General features: G+C 41.6%; 2 protein-coding genes across 3 annotated transcripts; one reads left to right on the forward strand and one right to left on the reverse strand.

Moving 5' to 3' along the window:
- On the forward strand, positions 2,794 to 16,234 carry LOC8085559 (probable LRR receptor-like serine/threonine-protein kinase At1g53440). Of its 2 annotated transcripts, XM_021459799.1 has the most exons (24): positions 2,798 to 3,262; positions 5,174 to 5,360; positions 5,504 to 5,575; positions 5,656 to 5,724; positions 5,802 to 5,873; positions 5,986 to 6,057; positions 7,335 to 7,406; positions 7,483 to 7,554; positions 7,670 to 7,741; positions 7,850 to 7,921; positions 8,006 to 8,077; positions 8,297 to 8,365; positions 8,500 to 8,577; positions 8,688 to 8,747; positions 8,827 to 8,865; positions 8,963 to 9,012; positions 9,113 to 9,483; positions 10,066 to 10,261; positions 10,380 to 10,511; positions 13,703 to 13,857; positions 14,343 to 14,553; positions 14,672 to 14,906; positions 15,093 to 15,243; positions 15,461 to 16,234. In XM_021459799.1, exons 1-24 carry the CDS (start codon positions 3,121 to 3,123, stop codon positions 15,830 to 15,832), a joined length of 3,093 nt encoding a protein of 1,030 aa, XP_021315474.1. In that variant the 5' UTR covers positions 2,798 to 3,120; the 3' UTR covers positions 15,833 to 16,234. The 2 variants fall into 2 exon arrangements, with proteins under 2 accessions (XP_021315475.1, XP_021315474.1); XM_021459800.1 differs by lacking the exon at positions 15,093 to 15,243 and having other exon boundaries at positions 2,794 to 3,262; positions 15,461 to 15,618.
- On the reverse strand, positions 18,647 to 21,699 carry LOC8073813 (aquaporin NIP1-1). The gene is made up of 4 exons (XM_002453528.2): positions 21,383 to 21,699; positions 20,440 to 20,862; positions 20,259 to 20,320; positions 18,647 to 19,319 (listed from the first exon to the last, which is right to left on the reverse strand). Exons 1-4 carry the CDS (start codon positions 21,527 to 21,529, stop codon positions 19,088 to 19,090), a joined length of 864 nt encoding a protein of 287 aa, XP_002453573.1. The 5' UTR covers positions 21,530 to 21,699; the 3' UTR covers positions 18,647 to 19,087.

Here is a 22,587-nt window from a genome sequence, read left to right on the forward strand (position 1 = left end):
CTTTAGGGGTGTTTGGGACTGCTCTGCTCCATGTTTTTCAGCTCCGCTCTATGTTTTTTAGCCAAATGGTTTCAGCTTCACGCACTTAGTTCGAGGAAAAAGGGTGGAGTTGTGAGAGCACGAGGTACTCTACAAACTCTAGTGTTTTGTGGAGCTGCTCTATGATGAAGTTTGTGGAGTTGAGTTTGTGGAGCAGTCCCAAACACCCCCTTAGGTGTTCTCACAACTCCACCTTTTTTCTCGAACTAAGTGCGTGAAGTTGAAACCGTTTGGCTAAAAATATGGAGCTGAACTGAAAAATATGGAGCAGAGCAGTCCCAAACACCTCCTAAAATAGAACTTATTTTAATTCATTTCAATTTACTTTAATACATATAAGATGAATATATACGCGTTTAAACAAGACCTTAACGAAAAATAACTTTTTTTATTTCCCTCCACGAATTAAATGAAAGACATTTAACTCTCTTGAGCAATCTTCGTCGCTAATTCTCTTGCGAGGAAGTAGTTGCCAAACAGGCTGTCGCGAGTTTTGTGGCACAGGTGTGCCCACAACCTGCAATGCGAGATATTCTCTAAATCTACCGTGTGAAGCACCATTTCAATTTGGACGACGGGCCTTGTTTAGACCTAAAAAAGGTTTTAGATTTTGACACTATAGCTTTTTTATTTTTATTTGACAGACATTGTTTAATTATAAAGTAATTAGGTTTAAAAGATTCATCTCGTGATTTACAGACAAACTGTATAATTAATTTTTATTTTCATCTATATTTAATGCTTCGTACATGTGCCGTAAAATTCGATATGATGAGGAATCTTGAATTTTTTTTTGGTTTTTGATAAAATAAGATCGTATTTTAGTCAAGAAGACAAGTAATGTCTGTTTGTGAGCTGTGTTCCCTGGCGGCTCAACTTTTTTTGAGATCTTTGTTGCTCGGTTATTTTCCCAATCTGAATTATCTCTCTTTTAATATAATTGAAAGCTCTTCTACCTGATTTGTTTTATAAAAAAATATTATTGCAAGATCAACTAACGCTCCTTTAGTTATACAATACCACCTCCATTCCAAATCGCAAGTTATTCTATTTTTTCTATATATAGCTTCTGTGACCCTAAATAAATGTTATGTGTAAATATATTATAAATATTATGTATCTATAAAAAACCAAAACGATTTACAATTTTAGAATGGAATACATGTTATTGTTGGAACTGAACAAGCGAAGCAAGAAGTCAAGAACGTCCACAACATGCATGTTCCCAATTCCAATCACACAGCACAGCAGGCAAAGGAAACCAGCAATGTTCGTTGCTGGCGGCAGTACGCAGTAGTACTATAGTAGCAGTTTCGTGAATGCTAAAGACAGATAAGCCCAAAAGAACCTTCGATGCAAGTGTATGCATGCACCGAATCACCGAAACGTGTCAAATGCCAAATTAACAAGCAGGTCATCGGTTGGTGCTGCAACTGGATCGGTATTCGCCACTATATCCCGTGCTTGCCGTAGAGCTGATCCTTACACCCGTTTTCAGCTCTGCGTAGCACATGATAGATGCATGGGCAGAAATGCGCAATGAAGTGCGTGTGAAAGTGAAGCCAGGATTTAAGGAATTTACTGGCTTTTGCTACGGTACTGATACAATAGTAAAGTCGGAAAGCCGGTACATACCTTGCCAAAGAGATCGATTATATATATATATATATATATATATATATATATATATATATATATATATATATATATATATATATATATATATATGACACCCAAATAAAACAACTAGCACACTGCGGCCTTGTTTAGTTCACCCCAAAAAACAAAAAGTTTTCAAGATTCCTCGTCACATCGAATCTTGTGGCATATGCATGAAGCATTAAATATAGACGAAAACAAAAACTAATTACACAGTTTAGCTGGAAATCGTGAGACGAATCTTTTGATCCTAGTTAGTCTATAATTGAATAATATTTGTCACAAATAAACGAAAATGCTACAGTATCAAAATCCAAAATCTTTTCAGAACTAAACAAGACCTGCATGTTGCTTGGCATGGGCACACCAGCGAGCAGCAGCTAGCCAGCAGTTTGGCGGTGGCTAGCTCCGTCCGGGTCTCCAGTGGCACTGTGGGCTGTGGTAGTGGCTAGCCCGATCGTCCCTAGTGTGGCAGCCTGGCAGGCTAGCTGCCACTGCCAGCAGTGGGCCAGTGGCGGGCGTCAGCCGCCGGCCAGTCCCCAGGCCGCGTGCGCGTAGAATTTAGGTGCCGTTTAAACTTTAATATTTAAATAAATATATAAAGTATTAAATATATACTACTTACAAAATTAAAAATATAGTTAAAAAATAATAAAAATAAATAATTTATGAAAAAATTTTTAAAATTTAATTAGTTTATAATTAAATTTACGCTAAACTTTACTCTCTCCAACCAAACAAGTCCTTAACGACATCAACCTCCAATCAGCGAGCGAGCGAGCGCACTTTCAGGTCCAGGCATGCCAAGTTGTACTAATCAACGGTTGCAATAAAGAGAGGACTGACTCGAATGCATGCCCTTAATTAACTTGACGCACCAGAAAATGATTGAAGTGAGACTTGATATAGATATAATATGGTACTAGTAACACATGGGTATAGTAACTGCCGGTTAGATTGTTTTAGCTATGCTATCCTCGCCAGGATGATCGACGAGTTTGTTGGTAGGTCGGCGTCAGCTCACCATACAATTTCACGTGCCCATCCACGTCTGTGTAGTAACTCCGTAGTATGACACCAAAAAAAAAAAAAAAATCCGAGGTCAAAAATCCAGGGGCGAGTCGAGTCGAGTGGAGGCGGCTGGGGGTGTGCCATGACCATGAGCCCACGAGTCCACGAGCTGCAAACCTCGGCCGGCCGAGAAGAACGCCAGCGACGCCGCGCGCGCGCAGCAGCAGCAGACTTGACTTGTCCGCGCTCTCCCTCTCCCTCTCCCTCTCCCTCTCTGCAGCACAGGCGAGGCGACCTCGCGCTCGCTCGCCACTAGCGCCCTGCGCTGCGCTGCTCGCCTGGATCGAGCTGCAGCAGCGACACGGCCGGCCAACCAACCAAGGGGCCGGAGCTGCCTAGCTAGCCAAGCTAATGGGTGCCGCCGCCCGTGTCGTCCGTCTCCTCCCGCTGCTCGTGCTCCTCCTGGTCCTGGGCCTCGGCTGCAGCCGCAATGGCGGCGGCGGCCGATGCTCCTCGGCGCAGCCGCTGACGATGATGCTGCCGGAGCAAGAAGGTGAGCCACAGCACGCACGTACCCCCGACTCTTTTTTTTTTTGTGTGTGTGTGTCTCCCTCCATGCTTTTGTTCTGTTCTTGGAGCTCGATCTGCACTTGTTCTCCGATCTACTTACTGTCGCAATTTTTTTCTCTATCGATCCGGTTCGGTGCGCGTAATTCTTGTAAAGAAAAACATGGCGGAAACATTGGGAATTAATGCTTCAGTTGAGCCAAGCAAGCATCAAATCATACTGTTTGTGATGACGCATGATTTTTTTTTTATAGCATTTTTCAAGAACCATCGATCGATACATATTAATTTCTACCACATGATGGGTGGGTGTTTCCTAACGAGGGTGTCGGCAGGGATATATACGTTAGATATTTCGGACGCGACTGGATTTATTATACTTCTAAGGGCAACACATATATAATCGACGATCAAAATAGGAAGTTAACAGCGACGAAGTTATTTTACCTTTATCTTTTCATTGCACAAAAGATATATAACCAGGACTTGTCCTGCTTATCTTTTGTGACTCGACGTCGTTTATTTAGAGACCAACAGTGACTCCACGTGGGACGGACAGCAGATCGCCCATTGGTTCTGGAAATCTGTTTCTAACGCTCTGGTCTTGTTCCATCGCGTCACGCATCTGTTTTCTCTCTTGGGCTGCCCGGCGGATGAAGAACTCAACTTTCCTTGCGCAGTTGTAAAAAAAAAAAAAAAACTTTCCTTGCGCTTGGACGTGCGGTTAGTGGTACCGTACAACCTCTGTAAATTGTTGAGCAGGCGTGCCCTGAGCAAAATCGTTTCCGCCTCGTTTAGTTCGTCCCAAAAATTTAAAACTTTTCAAGAATTCCTGTTACATCGAATATTGTGATACATGAAGCATTAAATATAGATGAAAACAAAAATTAATTATACAGTTTACCTGTAAATCGCAAGATGAATTTTTTTAAGACTAGTTACTCCATAATTAGATAATGTTTGTCAAACAAAAATGTAAGTGCTATAATATCAAAATTCAAAAACTTTTCGGATCTAAACAAGTACTACTTCTCTGTGTGATTTGTCTCTCCATTTGGCTTAGCTATTAGTTTTTCCACAATCCGCGAGCCATTTCAACGGTGTTTTTGTGTTACAACAAATCAAAAAATAATATTTTCAGCCATATCTTATCAGGTGTTAATGAAAAATTACACTGTTCAGTGATTAGACTAGTTGCTTGCTAAATGGTCTTCGTTATTAGAGGGTTTACTAGTGCAAGATAGCAGCAGCTTTAAATTCAATTCACTGTAAAGTGTGAACTCGTCAAGTCCAAACTTTATCCATCTTCGTCAAGATTAGGCCAGTTCCCCACTTGCCGAGCGCGCCAAGTAAACAAACCGACAAATCTCTGACCTTTAAGGCGCTGGCGTTTGACTGCGGTGTTCGCCTTCAAGATCCCAACTTGCGTGCCGTGGGACATGCACAGGCCAAGGCCAAAGCTGTTGGCAGGTGGCTGACCACCTTGCTGTCCCTGTCTCTGGTCCAACGGGTGGGGGCCTGCCAAGTGTTTGACGAAATGGCTGAGAGTCCAATGCCAGCTGAATGACCGTGAGCGCCGTTGCCTACAACTTAGACTTGTTTTGAGTTGACCATGGCAACGGTTTTGCAATGCTTCTACAGTTCTGCTGCCCCGAAATGTTGGACTACTGACTTCATTTGTCGCATGAGATTCAGGTGCTGTGACTGCTCTGCAATGTTATTGACGTGGGGATGCTTCATGTTTACTTTGGCACCATTTGTATCAATTTTCTTTTGCTTTCCAGGGAAAGGGAATCAGAATGAAATGCTTATGTTAACAAACTTAGATTTCATACATACTATACTAGCTTGTAGCTTCTGCATTTGGCTGAAACTTGAAACGTCTTCACCTTTGCAGTTGAAGCACTCAAAGGTATAGCCCGCAAGCTTAACAAAGCAGATTGGGATTTTAGTGTGAATCCATGCAGCGGATCAGGAAATTGGGCCAATGTCACTGGTTTGCCTAGCAGTAATGCGAAGTTTAGCAGTAATGTGACATGTGACTGTTCATTCAACAACCACACCGAGTGCCATGTTATTAGCCTGTAAGACATGCACCGTTGCTCTGCTAATTTCTTTGCTCTAAAATGGTTCTCATCCACATTCTTTCAGTATGGTTCTATTGTTTTTCATTCTAAGTTGAATGATGCATTGTGCCTTTATTTGTATGTGTTTGTACGTATCATAGGGAGCTTATGCGGCAGAACCTTAGTGGAGTTCTACCAGATGAAGTTGTCAATCTTACTTATCTACAAAATCTGTAAGTTAACCAAGCTACCTGAATTTTTTGATATTTTTTTGACAGTCAAATCAGGAAAACATAGTTTGCATTTCTTGCAGTGACTTGTCACGCAACTTCATTCAAGGACCAATTCCAGCTTCATGGGCTGACCTACCTGTTTTTAATCTGTACGCCTTGCACTGCTCCCATAGTTTTGTCAGAAGTATTCATGTATGCTTTATTCAGCATTCTTGTTTGACTACAGGTCTCTCCAGGGAAATCGCATATCTGGATCCCTCCCGAAGGAGCTTGGACGCATGCCCAAGTTGAAATCTATGTGAGTTGCATATGTGCGTCCATTGCAATTTGCATGTACCTGCATCTTGGTGGAGGTAAAACTGAAAGAAGAAACGAGCTAAGTACAGTAACCTAATAACTAATTTCTGCAGACAGTTAGAAGGCAATCAGCTTGCGGGTTCTATTCCACCAGAGCTGGGTAACATCATCAGTCTGCAGAGATTGTAAGCCCTTGCTTCAAATTGTGAATGTTCTTGTACCTAGACCTTTTTTTGTAAAATCCATTGCTAGAACTTCATCGAGGAAGGTTTCTTGTTACATTATTGTTTATCTGTGATAACTGAAGCCAAGGTTCCTAGAATTGAATTGGCAGTTTTTTCAAAAAATCTTTTTGAGAAAACCTGCAGCAACATCGAATCTTGGCATGGCATGGATTTGGTTAAGTCACTGTATTTTTAGTAGCATCAATGCATCATTGATGTAATGTTCTGCTATATGCTTGCCCCTTTTGTGACCAAGAAAATGAAACTGTACAACACTTGTTACTTGTTAGTCTCCTGCGTCTTTGCCTGTCAGGTTTGGTATATAAAATCCTACAGAAGCTTGGCCTGGCCTTAGGTGCTCGGGGCTCCTCAGCCAACCTCAAACAAGTTCTCAGCCTGGTGGTGCCAGCTGTGAAGGGTGTCCCAAAAGGCTGTCGAAAGGGCCAAAGGGGATCAACAGCCTGATCATCCATTTGTCTTAGGAAATCTGGAAGCACCAAAATGACTGTGGTGCAAAGGTCTTCAGGAGTTGCTTACTAAGGCATTTGCTAGAGGCCATTGATCTATTTTGGTTCTAAGGCTCTAACCATCTTAGATGGGTCGTTTTTGTCTCTTGTCTCTTGGATTTTTAGTTTCTTGCTAAGGTTGTTGTGTGTGTCCTGCTGTGTGTATGTAGGGCGGGGGGGGGGGGGATTCCTTCCCCTTTGTTTCCTTTTTACTTTCTTCAATTAAATTATACGCACAGCTCTCCTGCGTGTTTGAGATAAGAAATAGTTTTAGTTTTTTTTTTCTCAAAAACACAGGACAGAATGTATCATTATATTAAGAAGAAAAAGGAGGAAAAGAATCCCTTACCAACCTCCTCCACACTCATGTGGTGATTTTGCCTTTGATACCAACACACCAACTATAGTTTATATGACAGTTAGCATAACCTTGTAAGGAAGTAGCATAACCAAAATGTAAGGACCTCTTTAGTTCTCTTTTCTCTTTACATTCTGGTTAATTCTATTGTTTCCAATTCCGTGAGAGCATCTTCAAATGCAATTTATTTTTATTTTTTGAACGTAATGGCAGGAGCTCTGCCTTTCAATTAAGAAGAATAGAATTGGCCTAGTTTATAAGGAAAACCAGCCCTGAAAACCTTAGGCGCAGATTAAAAGACCTTCAAATTCAATTTATTATTTATTTGGCACTAATTATTGTCCAGGGTATCTTGAATCATTTCTCTCTTACAGTTTCATTTCTGCGAATAACATCACAGGAGAGTTGCCCTCAACCTTTTCCAGGCTGACAAACATGACAGATTTGTATGTTCCATTCATAATTATCGTTTAATGTTTTTGCTTCCCAGAAAGTTCTAACTTGTTATTTGAACAATTGCAGTCGTGTTGATGGGAACAGTATCTCAGGGAAAATACCTAGTTTCATAAAGAACTGGCTGGGTGTCAACAGAATGTTAGTTTCTCCCGGATTAAAAAAAAACATTTTATATTCTTCAGTTGAAGAGAATCAGAAAGATTTTGTTCATGTTCTCCCATTTCCATATTAATCTTGTTGTTTCATTTTTCAGCGATATGCAGGGTACCTTGATGAGTGGCCCTATTCCTCCAGAAATTTCCATGTTGAAGAACTTGACAGAATTGTATGAATCACTTGCTGCTTTATCTTTTTAGGACTTGTGTTTTTATCTTGTATTGGGATTTTGGTACTTAAAGATGAGTGTGATTGAGCAAAGGTAATGCATCATCAGGAGGGTGACTGATTTGAGTGGACCAAGAATGAAATTTCCTCCCTTACAAAATGCACTACACCTTACGGAAGTGTGAGTTTATGTTTTTGTCATTTTTATTACAAGGCCACCCAGTAATCCTTTCCCTAGAATACTGAATTTCCTTTATGTTCACAGGGTCTTAAGAAATTGCTCCATATATGGTGAAATTCCTTCTTACCTTGGCCAAATGCAGTACCTGAAAGTCTTGTAAGTACTATGCTTCAACTTCATTTAATTTTGCCATTTGCAACGTTCAATCAAATATGGGTATAACAGAAACAAAAAGATATATGGGGTGCATGTGCTAGTTCTGTGGATGGCATGAGTAATGCTTAAGTGCGAATATGATCATCATATTAACTCTTTGATGCACATTGTCACAAAACCCACTGATTACATAGTTTCTGTGAATTGTACTAATTTCAGGGATTTGAGCTTCAACAAGTTGAGTGGTAAAGTTCCAAATTTTGGAGCAATGATGGCATTACAATATTTGTGAGAAATTTTCTCTGGGATATTATTATTTTTTAACTTCTCAATTTTTTTATTGATGTTGTACACAAATAGATTTCTGTCCTGCATTAAGTTTCATCCAATTGAACCTAATTTTAATTTGTATAAAATATTAGGTACCTGACTGATAATATGCTGACTGGAGATTTGCCTGCTTGGATGTTGAAAAACAAGGCGAGCAATAAAGTAAACATGTGGGTATTATCCAACTAAGTCACTTCATAACTTCTTAAAGAATGATAAGCACTCAAAATCTTCTTTATCCCGTTGATTGCTTGTTCCATGACTGGTCAATGCTCTGCAGGGATATATCGTACAATGACTTCACGGGCAACCCTCCATCTGAATGTCAGCAAGCAAATGTGTATGTAAATTTTAAAGATCCTCACATACAGTTAAGTTCGGTTTTTATGGTGCTCATGACTTGCATGTTGTAATTTCAGAAATATGGTGTCAAGCTTTTCATCTTCAAATAACAATTCGTAAGATCATATGAAAAAAAATCTCCAGAAAATATTTTCTTATCAAGATTCCATGAAAAGAATTCTAACTGCTCTATGATTATTTGTTTTTTGCAAGATTGCAACCATGTTTAAGAAAGAATCTTCCTTGCACGACCAGACCACGCCGTAAGTTTACTTACACACAGCAGATTGACAGCAGTCTGTATTTTGATAACTGAGTTTAAATATCTAAATATTACTGAATATTTCATTCAAATATATTCAGATTCCTCCCTGTTCATCAACTGTGGTGGAAAAAGTGTTGTGGTCGATGGGAATACCTATGAGGATGACTCGTCTCAAATAGGGACATCAATGTTTTCTGTGTCTGATGATAAGAAATGGGCATATAGTAGCACTGGTGATTTTGTGGGCAACGAGAATGCTGACTACATTGCTAGAAACACGTCGAAGCTAAATCTGGCTTACCCGGAGCTTTACACTGAAGCTCGCCTCTCACCTCTGTCACTGAAATACTATGGCCTTTGCATGGAGAATGGTGAATATACGGTAAAACTTCACTTTGCTGAAATTGTGTTCACAGAAGATCATACTTATTCCAGCAATGGCAAGCGTGTTTTCGATGTCTTCATCCAGGTAATGTGTCTCTACCAACTGTTGTTCCCAACCTTTCGCATTCAGTCTGGCATCTTACTTTTCATAGTACTACCACTTCTCTAGTTTGTCACACTTGCCTTTGGTCAATTAAGTTGTGTAAATATAAGCAATTTGTCAAGGACCGGCAATTGTAATCTGAAACAGTTGCTGTATTACAATCGTACTGATACAATGAACCACTAGTCTACTATACTTTTTCTCGAACACGCAGGAGAGCTGCGTATCATTGCATTAGTAGAAGAAAAAGGAGTCATACATAGACCCAAACACACTCACACACACCACCACCCCTTCCCTAGTCCACTATACTGAAGGTTTGGACAACAGAAGTTGAGATTACAAATAACACATGTCAAAGTTTCTATTTTGTTTGAGTAGCTTAATTTTGTTGGCTTTACTTATTGCTGTAACAACTACTCTTCAGGCTGTTTATATCCCTTCCTGATTTTGTAACCTTTGAGTAAATCTGTTTGATTCTACTTGACAAGGTTGTGAAATATAGATACAAGATTCCTTTGAATCCTAATGTATTGTTTCCTGAACTTTGTAATAACTTTTCAGGGTGTCAAAGTTTTGGAGGATTTTAACATCAAAGACGAGATTGGTGGTGTCCATCGTGCGATCAACAAAAGTTTTGCAACCAAGATTAGCAGCAATACACTGGAAATCCACTTCTACTGGGGAGGCAAAGGCACCACAGCGATACCTTACCGTGGCGTGTACGGTCCACTGATCTCAGCTATATCAGTGACAAAGAGTGAGTAGTTCACTCACTCCATATCTGTTGGCAATTTCTATGCTTGGTTTTTGAAACATAAGGAAGTAACCTTATCTTGTCATATGCTGGGGAATTTGCTAACTTGGTTTCGGTACAGTGGGCAGGAACCACCGTGGACTCTCAACTGGAGTGGTTGTTGCAATAGTAATAGCTGCGGCATGCTTGGCTGTTATAGTTCTGATAGGTTTATATTTCAAAGTCTTCCGAAAGAAGAATATAAAAGGAAACAGTGAGTCCATCTTCTTATTATAATTTTCCATCGTTTTCACTATATATAAGGTTCAACATGCTTCATAGTATTAATTATTATTTTGTATTCGCATGGTTGATTTTTTTTTTTTTTAAAAAGAGCAACTTCGACTAGAACTATGATATAGTGACAGATTGATTTTATATGGACCTAGGATATGATTGTCTCGTTTTCTTCACATAGATATGTAGGAGTATAAATGACTATGTGTCGAGTAAGTATATCATACAATTTCTGTGTATAGCATTTTTCATGTACATGAGTTTCTTTGGATAAAATATCACCTTCAATTGTACTCCACTTTTCCTATGTAAACACTGAAAATTCATTCAGGCTAAAAGCAAAACCTAACCCCCTGAATCCGCATTGCTGCCATCACCAGCGTCCACTGCCCTGCCACTGCAATCCAAGAGATGCCCCTGCTGTTCTTGTTGGACCGCTACCTCCTGGACCCTGCCGAGGCCAGTCGCCTGGGGTGGCATATGAGACCAATCCTCCTAGACCAAGTGGCGAATTTGCGCTGCCACTCCTTGCCATGCCACCGGCCCCTGGAGGCAACTCTTCTGAGCAGAAACCCAAGATATCTATATTTGAGATGCCGGCGCCCTTAGTTAGGCTGGATCTAAACGGGACAAACTTCAGGCTATGGGCATAGCTAGCGAGGATCAGTCTCAGCGCCCTTGGTCTTGGGAGCACATCACTGGTGAGAGCCCCTGCCCTCTTGTCCCTGTTTCTCCTCTCCAGCCATCGGCTACAAACCAAGCTGATCACTCAATGCTGCCAATAAGGCCTTTAAGATCTATCGAAGTTCTCTCGATGCCTACAAGCAATGGGATGCCAACGACGCCAGTGCCATGCTCGTCCTGGTCCAGAATGTTGAGGCCAACTGGCTGCCAACATCATCCGCCTGCTGCTGCAGAGTGCCAAGCAGACATGGGAACACCCTCAGCAGCACTACCAGCCAGATGTCGACGCCATCCACTACTCCCTGCTGTAGCATCTCCAGGCACTTAAAAACAGGACGACGATTCGTTGGAAGCATTTTTTTGACCAGTTTATGACTATCTGGTACAAGCTCAATTCATTGGTCCCACTCCCAGATGTTTGTGGAGAATGTGCTTGCTACATGAAGCGCCACCACCACAATGACAAATGATGCCTTTACGAATGCAGTCAATGAAGTTAACATCCTTCTTTTGTTGACATTCTGTTCAACCATTGTGGGAACTTTAGTCACACTTATTATAAGTGCTGCTACAGGAAGAACAACCGGGAGAGGCAGTTGCTCCAAGGTGAGGTCTTCTGATTTCTGAACCTTCTGATGGTTCATCTTCATTGCTGACCCAGAATGAGGCCACTCGGCTGGTTAACCTGCTTCAAGGCCTAAGGTCGCCCGGACTCTCCGTCTTCATGAGTTCCTCTCTCGGCTTCGCCCTGAGTTTGCAAGTGTTCAGGCACAATTGTTGGCTCGTTGAGTCGTTGTACATGTCCATTGCTTTGCGAAGCAATGCCTGAGCTACGGGCTGAGGAGACACGCCTTTGCACCGCTAGTGTGAGCAGTGCTCAGCAGCAACCATCTATGCTAGCTGCCACGCCCTCCCAGGTGTCTTCGCTACCACCTTCCTTTCCGCCCTCGCTTGTGGCAGCGAGGACTTCTTCAGGTGTTCTTTGTGGCTATTGTAAACGGCTTGGCCATGACGAGTGGGCTTGCCACAAGAAAAGGCGTGACTGGAATAGGAAAGGCGGATGCTCTTCTACTCTACATGCCACTCGTTCGGTGTCTGCTGCTGAGCATGAGATCCTTGCCCTGTTTCGCCGTCACTACCGCAGCGCAGACCTCAGCACAGGGGACCACTGTTCAGGCATCTGGTTCTACTCTTATTCCTCATCATCCATGTATAAGTGGTTTCTTGGTTCTAGTGTATCTTTTCATATGACCCTTGATTCGACTCATTTGTCTTCGATGTTATATCCCGATTCACCTTTCATTGTTCAGACCGTCGATGGCACATCTCTTCCTATCGCTGGATGTGGCATTCTTTCTACTTCATCTTTTCATGTCCCTTCTTTTTTGCATATTCCTAAGCTCGCTATGCACTTGATGTGTGCTAGTCAGATCACTGACCACGACTGTCGTATCATTCTTGACGTTGACTCAAGATCTCCTACAGGAGCTTCTGTGGGCCTGGGCATCATGATTCTCATGGCCTTTCGGAACTTTACTGGTTGTGTCTTCCTTCACCCACTTTATCTATCCACTCGCCCAGTTCTCCTGCCTCTGTGTCAGCTACATCGTATAACACTACTTTTATGCAGTGTCGTCATCTAGTTCATCTCCAAGTTCTCCTGCCTTTGCGTCAGCTACATTGTATAACACTACTTATACCATGCACTCCATATTTATTACAAGAGTTTGAATCTGAATATGATATAAATTGTTAATCATACAGGAAATTTAGTGACATCCATATACTATCAAATACACATTAGTCGAAAAAATGGATAAATAATCCATTTGTCACAATTGTGGCATCTGTGGTCTGGAGAGAACATCACGTCTTGTTCTCCCTCTCATCCTTGCCATTGTTTTTTGTCAGCTCTTTCTACTTAACGTTCCATTTTTCACGCCACCAAAATGGTTGCTGTTAACAAACATATAAAAGTACTGGTTTAACTCTTCAGATCACATAATTTTTTGGCTTAACTCTTCAAGCTTGGTATTATTCATATTGCAGTGCACTGAAAATTAATGCCTGTCGCTTGCTCCATCTTTAGAAAATTTGTCATATTGATAATACTGTTTGATGTTTCTACATGATCGATCATGAAGTAGGGTGACTACACATCTGTATAATGAACCAAGCTCCATATTGGGTTGCTTTGCGTACCTTAAGGATAGTGTGCTGTTTTATACCTAGCTTAAGGTTAGTCTTGTCAGGCTTATAAATCTAAGCCATGGCCTAATTCATTTTGATTTTGTGGGGGTGTCATATTTACAAAAAAAGTATTTTTTAGATTTCAAAGGTAGCGTCTATGTGCAATGTTCAATGGGTCAGTTTTACCCACAAGTCTTAGCTTGGAAAGATAATCTCATCTTTCAATCAGGTAGTTTAGTCACTGCTGTATTTCTGTCACCAAGTGTTCATATTTTTCCGCATGTGTCATCATAGGTAGACAGTTCTTTTACCGAGGAAGGAAAACTACTACTTCAGAGCTTCAAACACGGGCACAGTATTTCTTTAGTTTGGAAGAGATCGAATCTGCAACAAAACATTTTGATCCTGCAAATAAAATAGGTGAGGGTGGCTTTGGACCTGTTTACAAGGTAAAAACTATGAACTTCAATATCCTCTTCTGGTGGCATGGAGAAAACAGTTTACTTCATCACCTCATTTATTGATATATTTTCACATAAACTGATGATGAACCGTACTTTTTTCAGTTGCCAAATACCCAGCATTATAATATAGAAATATGTAGAGCTTGGAAGGAAAAATATTTTCCCTGACAATCTATATTGCTGGTAGTTTTCTGACATTAGAAAGCCATCAATTTCTATCCCTTTTGTTTTCAAGAACAAAAGGATGCCCAGTAAAAAAACAAAGAAAGGATGGACAATTTGTTAATTGTTGAGGGCAAACAACTCATCATGGCACACTCAAGGGGTCAAGGTTCCAATAAACAGATCTAGGAAGTAATCGTTAAGGGGGATCAAGCCTAGCTGCAAAACAAGGACTTTTTGTCCTTTTTGTTTCCTCTCATAGCATTTATGTAATTATTCCACATATTATTAATACACTTTGTCTTCAGGGCACACTAGCAAATGGTACTATAGTTGCAGTTAAAAAGCTGTCTTCAAAGTCAAGCCAAGGAAACCGCGAGTTTCTAAATGAGATAGGAATAATATCTGCTCTAAGGCATCCAAATCTTGTGAGGCTCTTCGGTTGTTGTATTGATGGGGATCAGCTTCTTCTTATATATGAATTCTTGGAAAATAATAGTCTTGGCCGTGCACTTTTTGGTAAGCCTTCATAAATTTCTAAATTTGTACTTCCTGCTCTCGAATGAATTTGTCTTAATTAATACAACACTCAAAAGCTAGCAAGTACATTCTGTTCTAATAATAAGATGTTTCTTAGGCCGCACTGAACATCAGTTAAAATTGGATTGGCCAACAAGGTACAACATCTGCCTTGGAACTGCGAAAGGCCTGGTCTATCTCCATGAAGAGTCTACATTAAAAATCGTCCACAGAGATATTAAGCCATCAAATATTCTTCTTGATGAAAAGATGCAACCTAAAATATCGGATTTTGGCTTGGCTAAACTGAATGATGAATGCGGACGTGTGAGCACTCGGATCGCTGGAACTGTGTAAGCTATCTCTCTAGTTGCTGATGATTCTTTAATTATATATTGCAGTCAAATTGCTTAACCTTCTAAAGGAGTTGCTACTACAACTATATAACAATTTCTTCTGCGCAATGAAAGTTCATGTACTTAGCACGTGAAGTTAATGCTTTCTATGTCTGATCCTATTTTGTGGTGGTGGTTATTTAGTGGTTATATGGCTCCTGAATATGCCACAAGAGGTTGCTTGACACGTAAAGCAGACATCTACAGTTATGGAGTGGTGGCTCTAGAGATTGTTAGTGGAATGAGCAATACAAATAGCATATCAAATGAAGAATATCTGCATCTTCTTGATTTGGTATTATATTTTGATATCCTTTCTTTCTTTCTTCTTTGTCATTCAAGGTACAATATTGAAAATTAACACAATAAAGTTTAATTCATCTTATTTGGCAAAGTTATTTAGAATTGTCTTCCATAAAGCCACTGTTGAGGATGTGTTGCTTTTGTTGATAGTTGGACTGATGGTGTAGTGTTCAAGTAATCGCCTTACTAAATTTGTTTGTAAACCGTAGGCTGAAAGATTGAAGCAGCAAGGGAAGCTGCTGGAAATGGTGGACCAGCGTCTCGGTTCTGACTACTCCCAAGAACAGGCACTGAGGCTGCTGAATGTTGCTCTCCTCTGTACAAGCACACAACCAACCCAGCGGCCAAGAATGTCTTCAGTGGTGAAGATGCTTCGTGGCGAGATCCCCATCGAGATTGTACCTGCTGACGATGATCTAAGTGAAGATCTACGACTCAACATCGCTCAATCCCAGCACTCAATAAATAACAGCCAAACAAATTGGTCTGAAACGCCTTCAAGCGATCCTTCTGTCTTGCCCAACAGCAGCAAGGACAGTGGCTACCTCCCATCTTCGAGCTCCTTTTCTGTGAAGCTGTGAACTTCAGCATCGAGAATAGCTAGCCAGGTAGGTTGACGTTGTATTGGTAATCGGCATTTTTGGGGGGCCCGATGCTGCAGTTGTACATAGGCAAATATTGGGTTTCATGCTTGCAATGCAATTATTTGATGTCTCCTCTGGATTGTCAAGTCACATTCAAGAATATGGTCCACAACCCATGGCAATTGATCACAGTACTGTCTCAACATCAGCAATATTTCGGCTACCTCCTTATTCTGTTGCTTTGGATGTAGAAAAGTTAGAATGACTTACAATTTAGGACAGATGGAGTATATCATTAGAACAGTCCACTTGAGAAATGTAAGCCAGAAATATTGTTTCATATATGCAGATCTTGGAGACAGTGCAATACATCTTTTTTCCTTTCGGTCATCTTTATAAGTTTACAAGCGCAGTTATGTGCATGCAGATGCAGTATTGCTCATGTTGTACCTTTTTTGTACACTGTCTCGGCTGGCCGAAAAAAAAGACTGTTGCTGATGCTCATTTTTTTGAGAGAAAAACATTTTTCTATAGCTAAAAAGTAACGCTGATAAGTTCAAACGAACGGGGATGTCTAGAGTTCAGAATGTCCTATTTGAAACATTCTGCTGTCACTCATTCTGTTATCACAATTAAGAACTGACATGTAAAGCCGATGTCTAGAGTTATGGAGTGATGTACTAGATTTTTAGTGACATGTTTCAAATAGCATGCCAAACGAAGAATATTGGCATCTTCTTGACTGGGAAATATTTTTCAGTTACCGTTTGCTGTCTATCATGCCATGGTTTTTGTTATCAACGCAATAAAATGTAGTTCTCATGTTTCGTGGAAAAGCCATTTAAGATTATGTCCTCCATAAAACCATCGATAAACTTTCATAGCTTTTGTTGACTTGTACGTTCAAAGTTGCTTTACTAAGGCCTTGTTTAGTTCCAAAAAGATTTTGGATTTCGGTACTGTAGCACTTTCGTTTGTTTGTGACAAATATTATCCAATTATAGACTAATTAGGATCAAAAGATTCGTCTCGCGATTTACAGCTAAACTGTGTAATTAGTTTTTGTTTTCGTCTATATCTAATGCTTCATGCATGTGTCGCAAGATTCGATGTGACGGATTATCTTGAAAACTTTTTGGTTTTTGGGGTGAACTACACCCCAAAAACCAAAAACTTTTCAAGATTCCCCGTCACATCAAATCTTACGGCACATGCATGGAGCACTAAATATAGACGAAAATAAAAACTAATTATACAGTTTACTTGTAAATTACGAGATGGATCTTTTAAACCTAGTTACTTCATGATTGGACAATGTTTGTCAAATAAAAACGAAAGTGCTACAGTCCCGAAAACCAAAAAATTTCCGAACTAAACAAGGCCTAAATGTACTCACCAACTGTTTGCCGTAGTAACTGGCTAGGAGCCGCTTCAATAATGGTCCCTTGCTGCAAGGGTAAGCTTCAAGTAATTGTCCCATAGAAGTCCTTCCCCACCTAACTCTTCCCAGATAACCGGAGAGAATGAGCGGGATTTCGACTTGTAATTGATTTAATTCATCTCAAGCCCCTTTCAATCTTCTTCGACCTATATACTAATCCCTAGTAAACCGAATAAGCCATAGGTGGTGGAGGTGTATATTTGTACACTCCCTATGATTTCAAAACATGCATATGTTTCTCCGACGTGAAGTACTGGAAGCTAGAACTATATATAAGCTCGATCTAATCTAATTCTAATGAAGGAGATCCTGGCTTGCTTCATCGGCTGGTCTGGATTTGAAAAGCAAACAATAGCGGCGCAATTACCCTACGCTGTTGGGCTTCGCTTGTGGTGGGGGCGAGACAACCACGAGGACACACATAGGGGAAAGGAGCGATGTCATGGCTCATGGCTGCCTCCGTAGCTCTCCATAGCTGATTTATAGGAGATGAATCGGCTCCATGGCTGCATGCAAACTTAGGTCTGTTTAGATTGGAGATGAAAATTTTTTGGACGTCACATAGCATATGTTGGAAGGATGTCAGGAGGAGGTTTTAAAAACTAATAAAAAAACAAATTAGATATCTCGACTGGAAACTGCAAGACAAATCTATTAAGCATAATTAATCTGTCATTAACACATGTGGGTTACTGTAGTACTTAAGGCTAATCATGGATTAACTAGGTTTAAAAAATTTGTCTCGCGATTTTCAACCAAAGTGTGTAATTAATTTATTTTTTTATCTATATTTAATGTTCTATGTATGTGTCTAAAGATTCGATAAGATGGATGAAATTTTTTTGGGTGAGGATTTTGTCCGTCTCCTGTCCGTCCGCTAGCTGGCTGGACGTTCTGCGTTCTGTGCACCTGCTTGATGACTCCATCAAAAGCCTCACCAAACAAGTGAATAGGATATGAGATTAAGGGTGCTGAGAGACGACTACAATGTTTTACTGCCGAAAATAATGCAACCAATTGTGATGATTAAGCAATTCAATTTATGATTAACTATGAAGTACTATGTTGGTTAAGAGACTGTAAAAGCTATCTGGTTTTGAGCAGTCTAGCACGACCACCTAATGGACTAATAAGCTTTTTTAACAGCCGAAATTAATATCGATCCACAATATATGAGACCGGAACTCATGACTTGTGTCCATACAAGTTAGAACGAATACTAAATCTGATTCAAAGATATCAATGTATTAGATCTTGTAATAAATAAAGACATAAACACGAAATCTGGTACATACACATATTGGATCATGTTGCAACGCATGGACATTTTTACTAGTCATATCATAAGAGACAATAGAGAGAATAAGAGAGGCTAAGCACAAGGATGCACATGCATATCTTTCAGCAACACATTAATTGAGTTAACAAAATAGGCGGCGTAGTACATGACAATGCAGCAATTGCTTATAATTAAGCACATTCACGGGGTAGACCAACTATAGTTAACCCAGCTATAGAGTTGCCCGGAATCGAAGACACGGTCGTCCTCTTCCCTCGCATGCATGCATGCTTGTACGTGCCACATCGACATGAATGCTCCAACAAACCACAGTACGTCGTAGCTAGGTACCCTTTTCCATCTGTTTTCCATCCATCCACACACACGCAGGAATTGTATATATACTCACACACACAGACAGACACACAGGTGAATAGGTGTAGTAGGCTAAATTACTAGCAGTAGTAGCCCTTCCACAGGAGGAGGCAGCAGGACACGCCGGCCGGCCATGGCCACGGTGGTGGTGCTCGCCTCAGGCGGCGGCGGAGTTCATCCTGTTGGTGCTCATGCTCTTGAGGAAGGAGGTGCTCTTGGTGATCTCGCGGAGGGGCTTGTTGGTGAAGCGGATCAGGTTGTAGGCCCACGCCCCGGCCACGGCCCCCACCAGCGGGCCCACCACGTACACCCAGATGGACCGGTACTCCCCGCTCACCAGCGCCGGGCCCACGCTCCGGGCCGGGTTCATCGACGCGCCAGAGACGGGCCTGCCATTGCCACAACACAACAAAGCCATACATATGGGTCCGTCAACAAAAGCGCTTTTGTTTGTTTTCTTGTTTTCGTTGGAAAAGTTGCAGCAGCAAGTCAAGCAGAAAAGAGGCATGGGTACAAGATTATTTCCAAAATTTAATAATTAATTTTAGGACTATAGTTATTACTAATAACAAGTAGAAAACATTGTACTAGTAGTAAAAAAAGTTTTAATACTATACTCAGCTTTTAACCCTATGATACAGTATGATGCTCGTGCTACTCTTGCACTGGCACACAAGTCAGAAGCGGCTGAGTCTCTCTATTGGGCAGGTCAGGCCGTGTTTAGTTCCCAAAAATTTCACGATACTACATAACTTTTATTTGTTTGTGATAGTTATTGTCCAACCATAAACTAACTAGACTCAAAAGATTTATTTTGTAAATTCTAATCAAACTGTGACGAGGAATTTTGAAAAATTTTAGATTTTAAGGCGGAAGTAAACAAGACCTCATCAGTGTTCACAAGAGAAGGGATCTGAGTGCATTTGCATCTGCATACTAGCAGCCTAGCAGGACACAGGAGTGGTATTACGTTCACATTAATGGCATTGCCCCGGTGTTTCACCAACCACACTCAAAGCTTGCTAGCTGCTCCTGCTAGTACGCCATGACTACTCACATGACGGTCTTTATGGCTCCATAAAACCCTGCTACCGACAGAGACACCCACAACAAATTAAAGCCCTACTTTTATATTCATATTTCGGTTTTTTTCTTTGACTTGGAAAAACACTACTTGTCACTTTGTGCACCCAGTGTGAAAAGTTAAAAAGCTTAAAGTTATTCCTGTGACAACCGACTGATGTCATGCATGCATTCTAGTTCATGCAAAGGCCCTACTTAACATTTGTCGAAACTATGAATTTGAGGCCTTCATAGAGTATATTTACCCGGCAATGAGCACGTTAAGCAGGATGGTTGCGCCCACGGCCAGCCCTGCCAGCTCCCCGATCTGCAGATACGGATATACGCATATATAGTCGTCGATCAGTTGCATGAATGAAAAATTAAAGGAAAAGAAAAAAATCGAAAACAAAAGACGATATATAGTCATCCTTAATTATTAATTACCGCTCTGTTGTCTGTTGCGACGCCGGAGATGACGAACATGAGGTAAAACGTGGTGATGATCTCGATGACGAGCGACTGGACGTCGGAGCCCGTGGGGAGCGTGCCGGGGAAGTGCTCGTGGCGGCCGCCGAACATGAGGCGCAGCGTGCCGGAGGCGAGCACGGCGCCCAGCATCTGCGCCAGCACGTACGCGGGGAGCTGCCGCCACGGGAACCGCCCGCTGGTGGCGAAGGCGAAGGTGACGGCCGGGTTGAAGTGCGCGCCGGAGATGTGGCCGACGGCGTACACCATCACCATCACGGCCAGGCCCCACACGATGGCCACGCCCGGGAACGTGATCTGCCCGTTCTTGCTCGCGTTGATCGTCACCGCGCCGCACCCCGCGAACATCAGGAAGTAGGTCCCGAAGATCTCCGCGATGATCTGCACACACATCCGCGTTAGTATCTTAATTCTTGTCATATGACATGATGAGATGCAGATAGATAGCTAGGACGACGGGGACAAGCATGCATTGTTAGGTGTTTAAGTAGGTGGGATGCTAGCTAATAACGTCGTCGTCTTGGTGTGATAGACAAAGACAGACTAAACTCAGTCACTGCTTTCCATGCCATGCATGAACCTGAACTAGGAAACGACGTTTAGTTATACCGGTACAGTAGGATCTTGAGAATTAAAAAAACACCTTATTTTAGAACACAGCTATTATTATAAAGAAAAAAAGACGAAACGAAATGAAATGCAGTAGTGCAGCACAAAGAGGAAAACTCGAGATCTATCAGGGGTCGAGAACGGAAGGTAATTTGACGGAGGCATGATGAATGTTGGTATTGGGGCCCGGAGAGAGTAATTAGCGCCGGGCGGGCCGGGGGAAGAGCCGAAGAAGACGGAGTAGTAGATAGTTTTGGCAGATCTCATCGATCTCACAGTGACTGTTGTGTACCTTCTGGATGAATGGGACGGAGACGACCATGGCGGCGCAGCCCTGGTGGTCAGCGTACTCCGCCTCCTTCCTGCCCTCCTCCATGGCCCTCTGGTCGTGACCTCCGCCGTTCGTCTGGGCGGAGTTGTGGTCGCCGCCTCCAGCCATCTCGATCTGCTTCCTCTTTCTGCAACCTGTACCACACTGCTGGGAGGCTCGAGGATCAGATGGGAAACACGCAGTGATGAGCACAGAGCTGGCAGGGAGAAATGAGATGAGAGAGAGAGAGAGCAGGCAGGGGCAGGGGGCGATGGGGGTTGGCCGATCACCCGGCCGGGCGCCTATTTATTGGCGGTGGCGCCAAGCCCAGCCCACTGCCGGACCGGACTCCTCGTCGCTATGGCTATCGCTTTCCATGCCGTTTGGATTGACTCGGCCTTCTCCTTGGTGGGGCCCAGCATCTTGTTTTTTTTTTTAAAAAACTCTACGAACTAGTATTAGTGCAAATCAAGTAATTATCCAGAGATTACCGCTCAGAGTCATTGCTAGGGGTGGTGGACGGCTTAAAATCTGGATCAATGACCCTGATACAAAGGGATCAAATGACCAACTGCCTGCACACAGCACACTACTAAAATCGACCACATATATGAACTGAAGTGTTTGTTTGGGAGGAGGGCAAAAGAACGCGCGCGACCCAAATGTTTCGGGCCTTGTTTAGTTTTTTTTAAAGTATTATAACATTTTTGTTTTTATTTGATAATTATTGTTTAATCATAGATTAACTAGGTTTAAAAAATTTATCTTACGATTTACAGACAAATTATGTAATTAGTACGTTTATTTTCGTCTATATTTAATGCTCTATGCATGTGCCGCAAAATTCGATGTGACAAGAAATTTTGAAAATTTTTTAGTTTTTGAGCGTGAACTAAACAAGGCCTCGGTTTCTAATCCGGATCCGAAGAATCGGATCTAAACAGAGAAATGTCAAAACATTTTCTACCTTGGAACATCACTACTATATAAAATCTTTTTGCGCAGCGTTTTTAAAATGGCCTCAGAGACGAGCGGCCCGGTTGCCTTCCTTGATTAGAAGCAGAGGAGCCGGACCAACAATAGAGGTGAACATTGTAAAATAATCGACTCGGTAAATCATTAACCAAAGTGATCATTATAAAATAATCATCTTAGTTAATAAGTATTAACCAAGACGGATATTAGTA

Source organism: Sorghum bicolor, chromosome 4 (genome assembly GCF_000003195.3).
Source record: "Sorghum bicolor cultivar BTx623 chromosome 4, Sorghum_bicolor_NCBIv3, whole genome shotgun sequence".
In the NCBI taxonomy this organism is placed as follows: Eukaryota; Viridiplantae; Streptophyta; class Magnoliopsida; order Poales; family Poaceae; genus Sorghum; species Sorghum bicolor.

Coding starts and splice junctions, on each gene's coding strand:
- LOC8085559 (XM_021459799.1), top strand. CDS start 3,121: ATGGGTGCCGCCGCCCGTGTCGTCCGTCTCCTCCCGCTGCTCGTGCTC. Junction 3,263..5,173: donor GATGCTGCCGGAGCAAGAAG/GTGAGCCACAGC, acceptor TCACCTTTGCAG/TTGAAGCACTCAAAGGTATA. Junction 14,907..15,092: donor ACTCGGATCGCTGGAACTGT/GTAAGCTATCTC, acceptor GTGGTTATTTAG/TGGTTATATGGCTCCTGAAT.
- LOC8073813 (XM_002453528.2), bottom strand. CDS start 21,529: ATGGCTGGAGGCGGCGACCACAACTCCGCCCAGACGAACGGCGGAGGT. Junction 20,863..21,382: donor CCGTCCCATTCATCCAGAAG/GTACACAACAGT, acceptor ATGTGTGTGCAG/ATCATCGCGGAGATCTTCGG. Junction 20,321..20,439: donor TCGCAACAGACAACAGAGCG/GTAATTAATAAT, acceptor CCGTATCTGCAG/ATCGGGGAGCTGGCAGGGCT.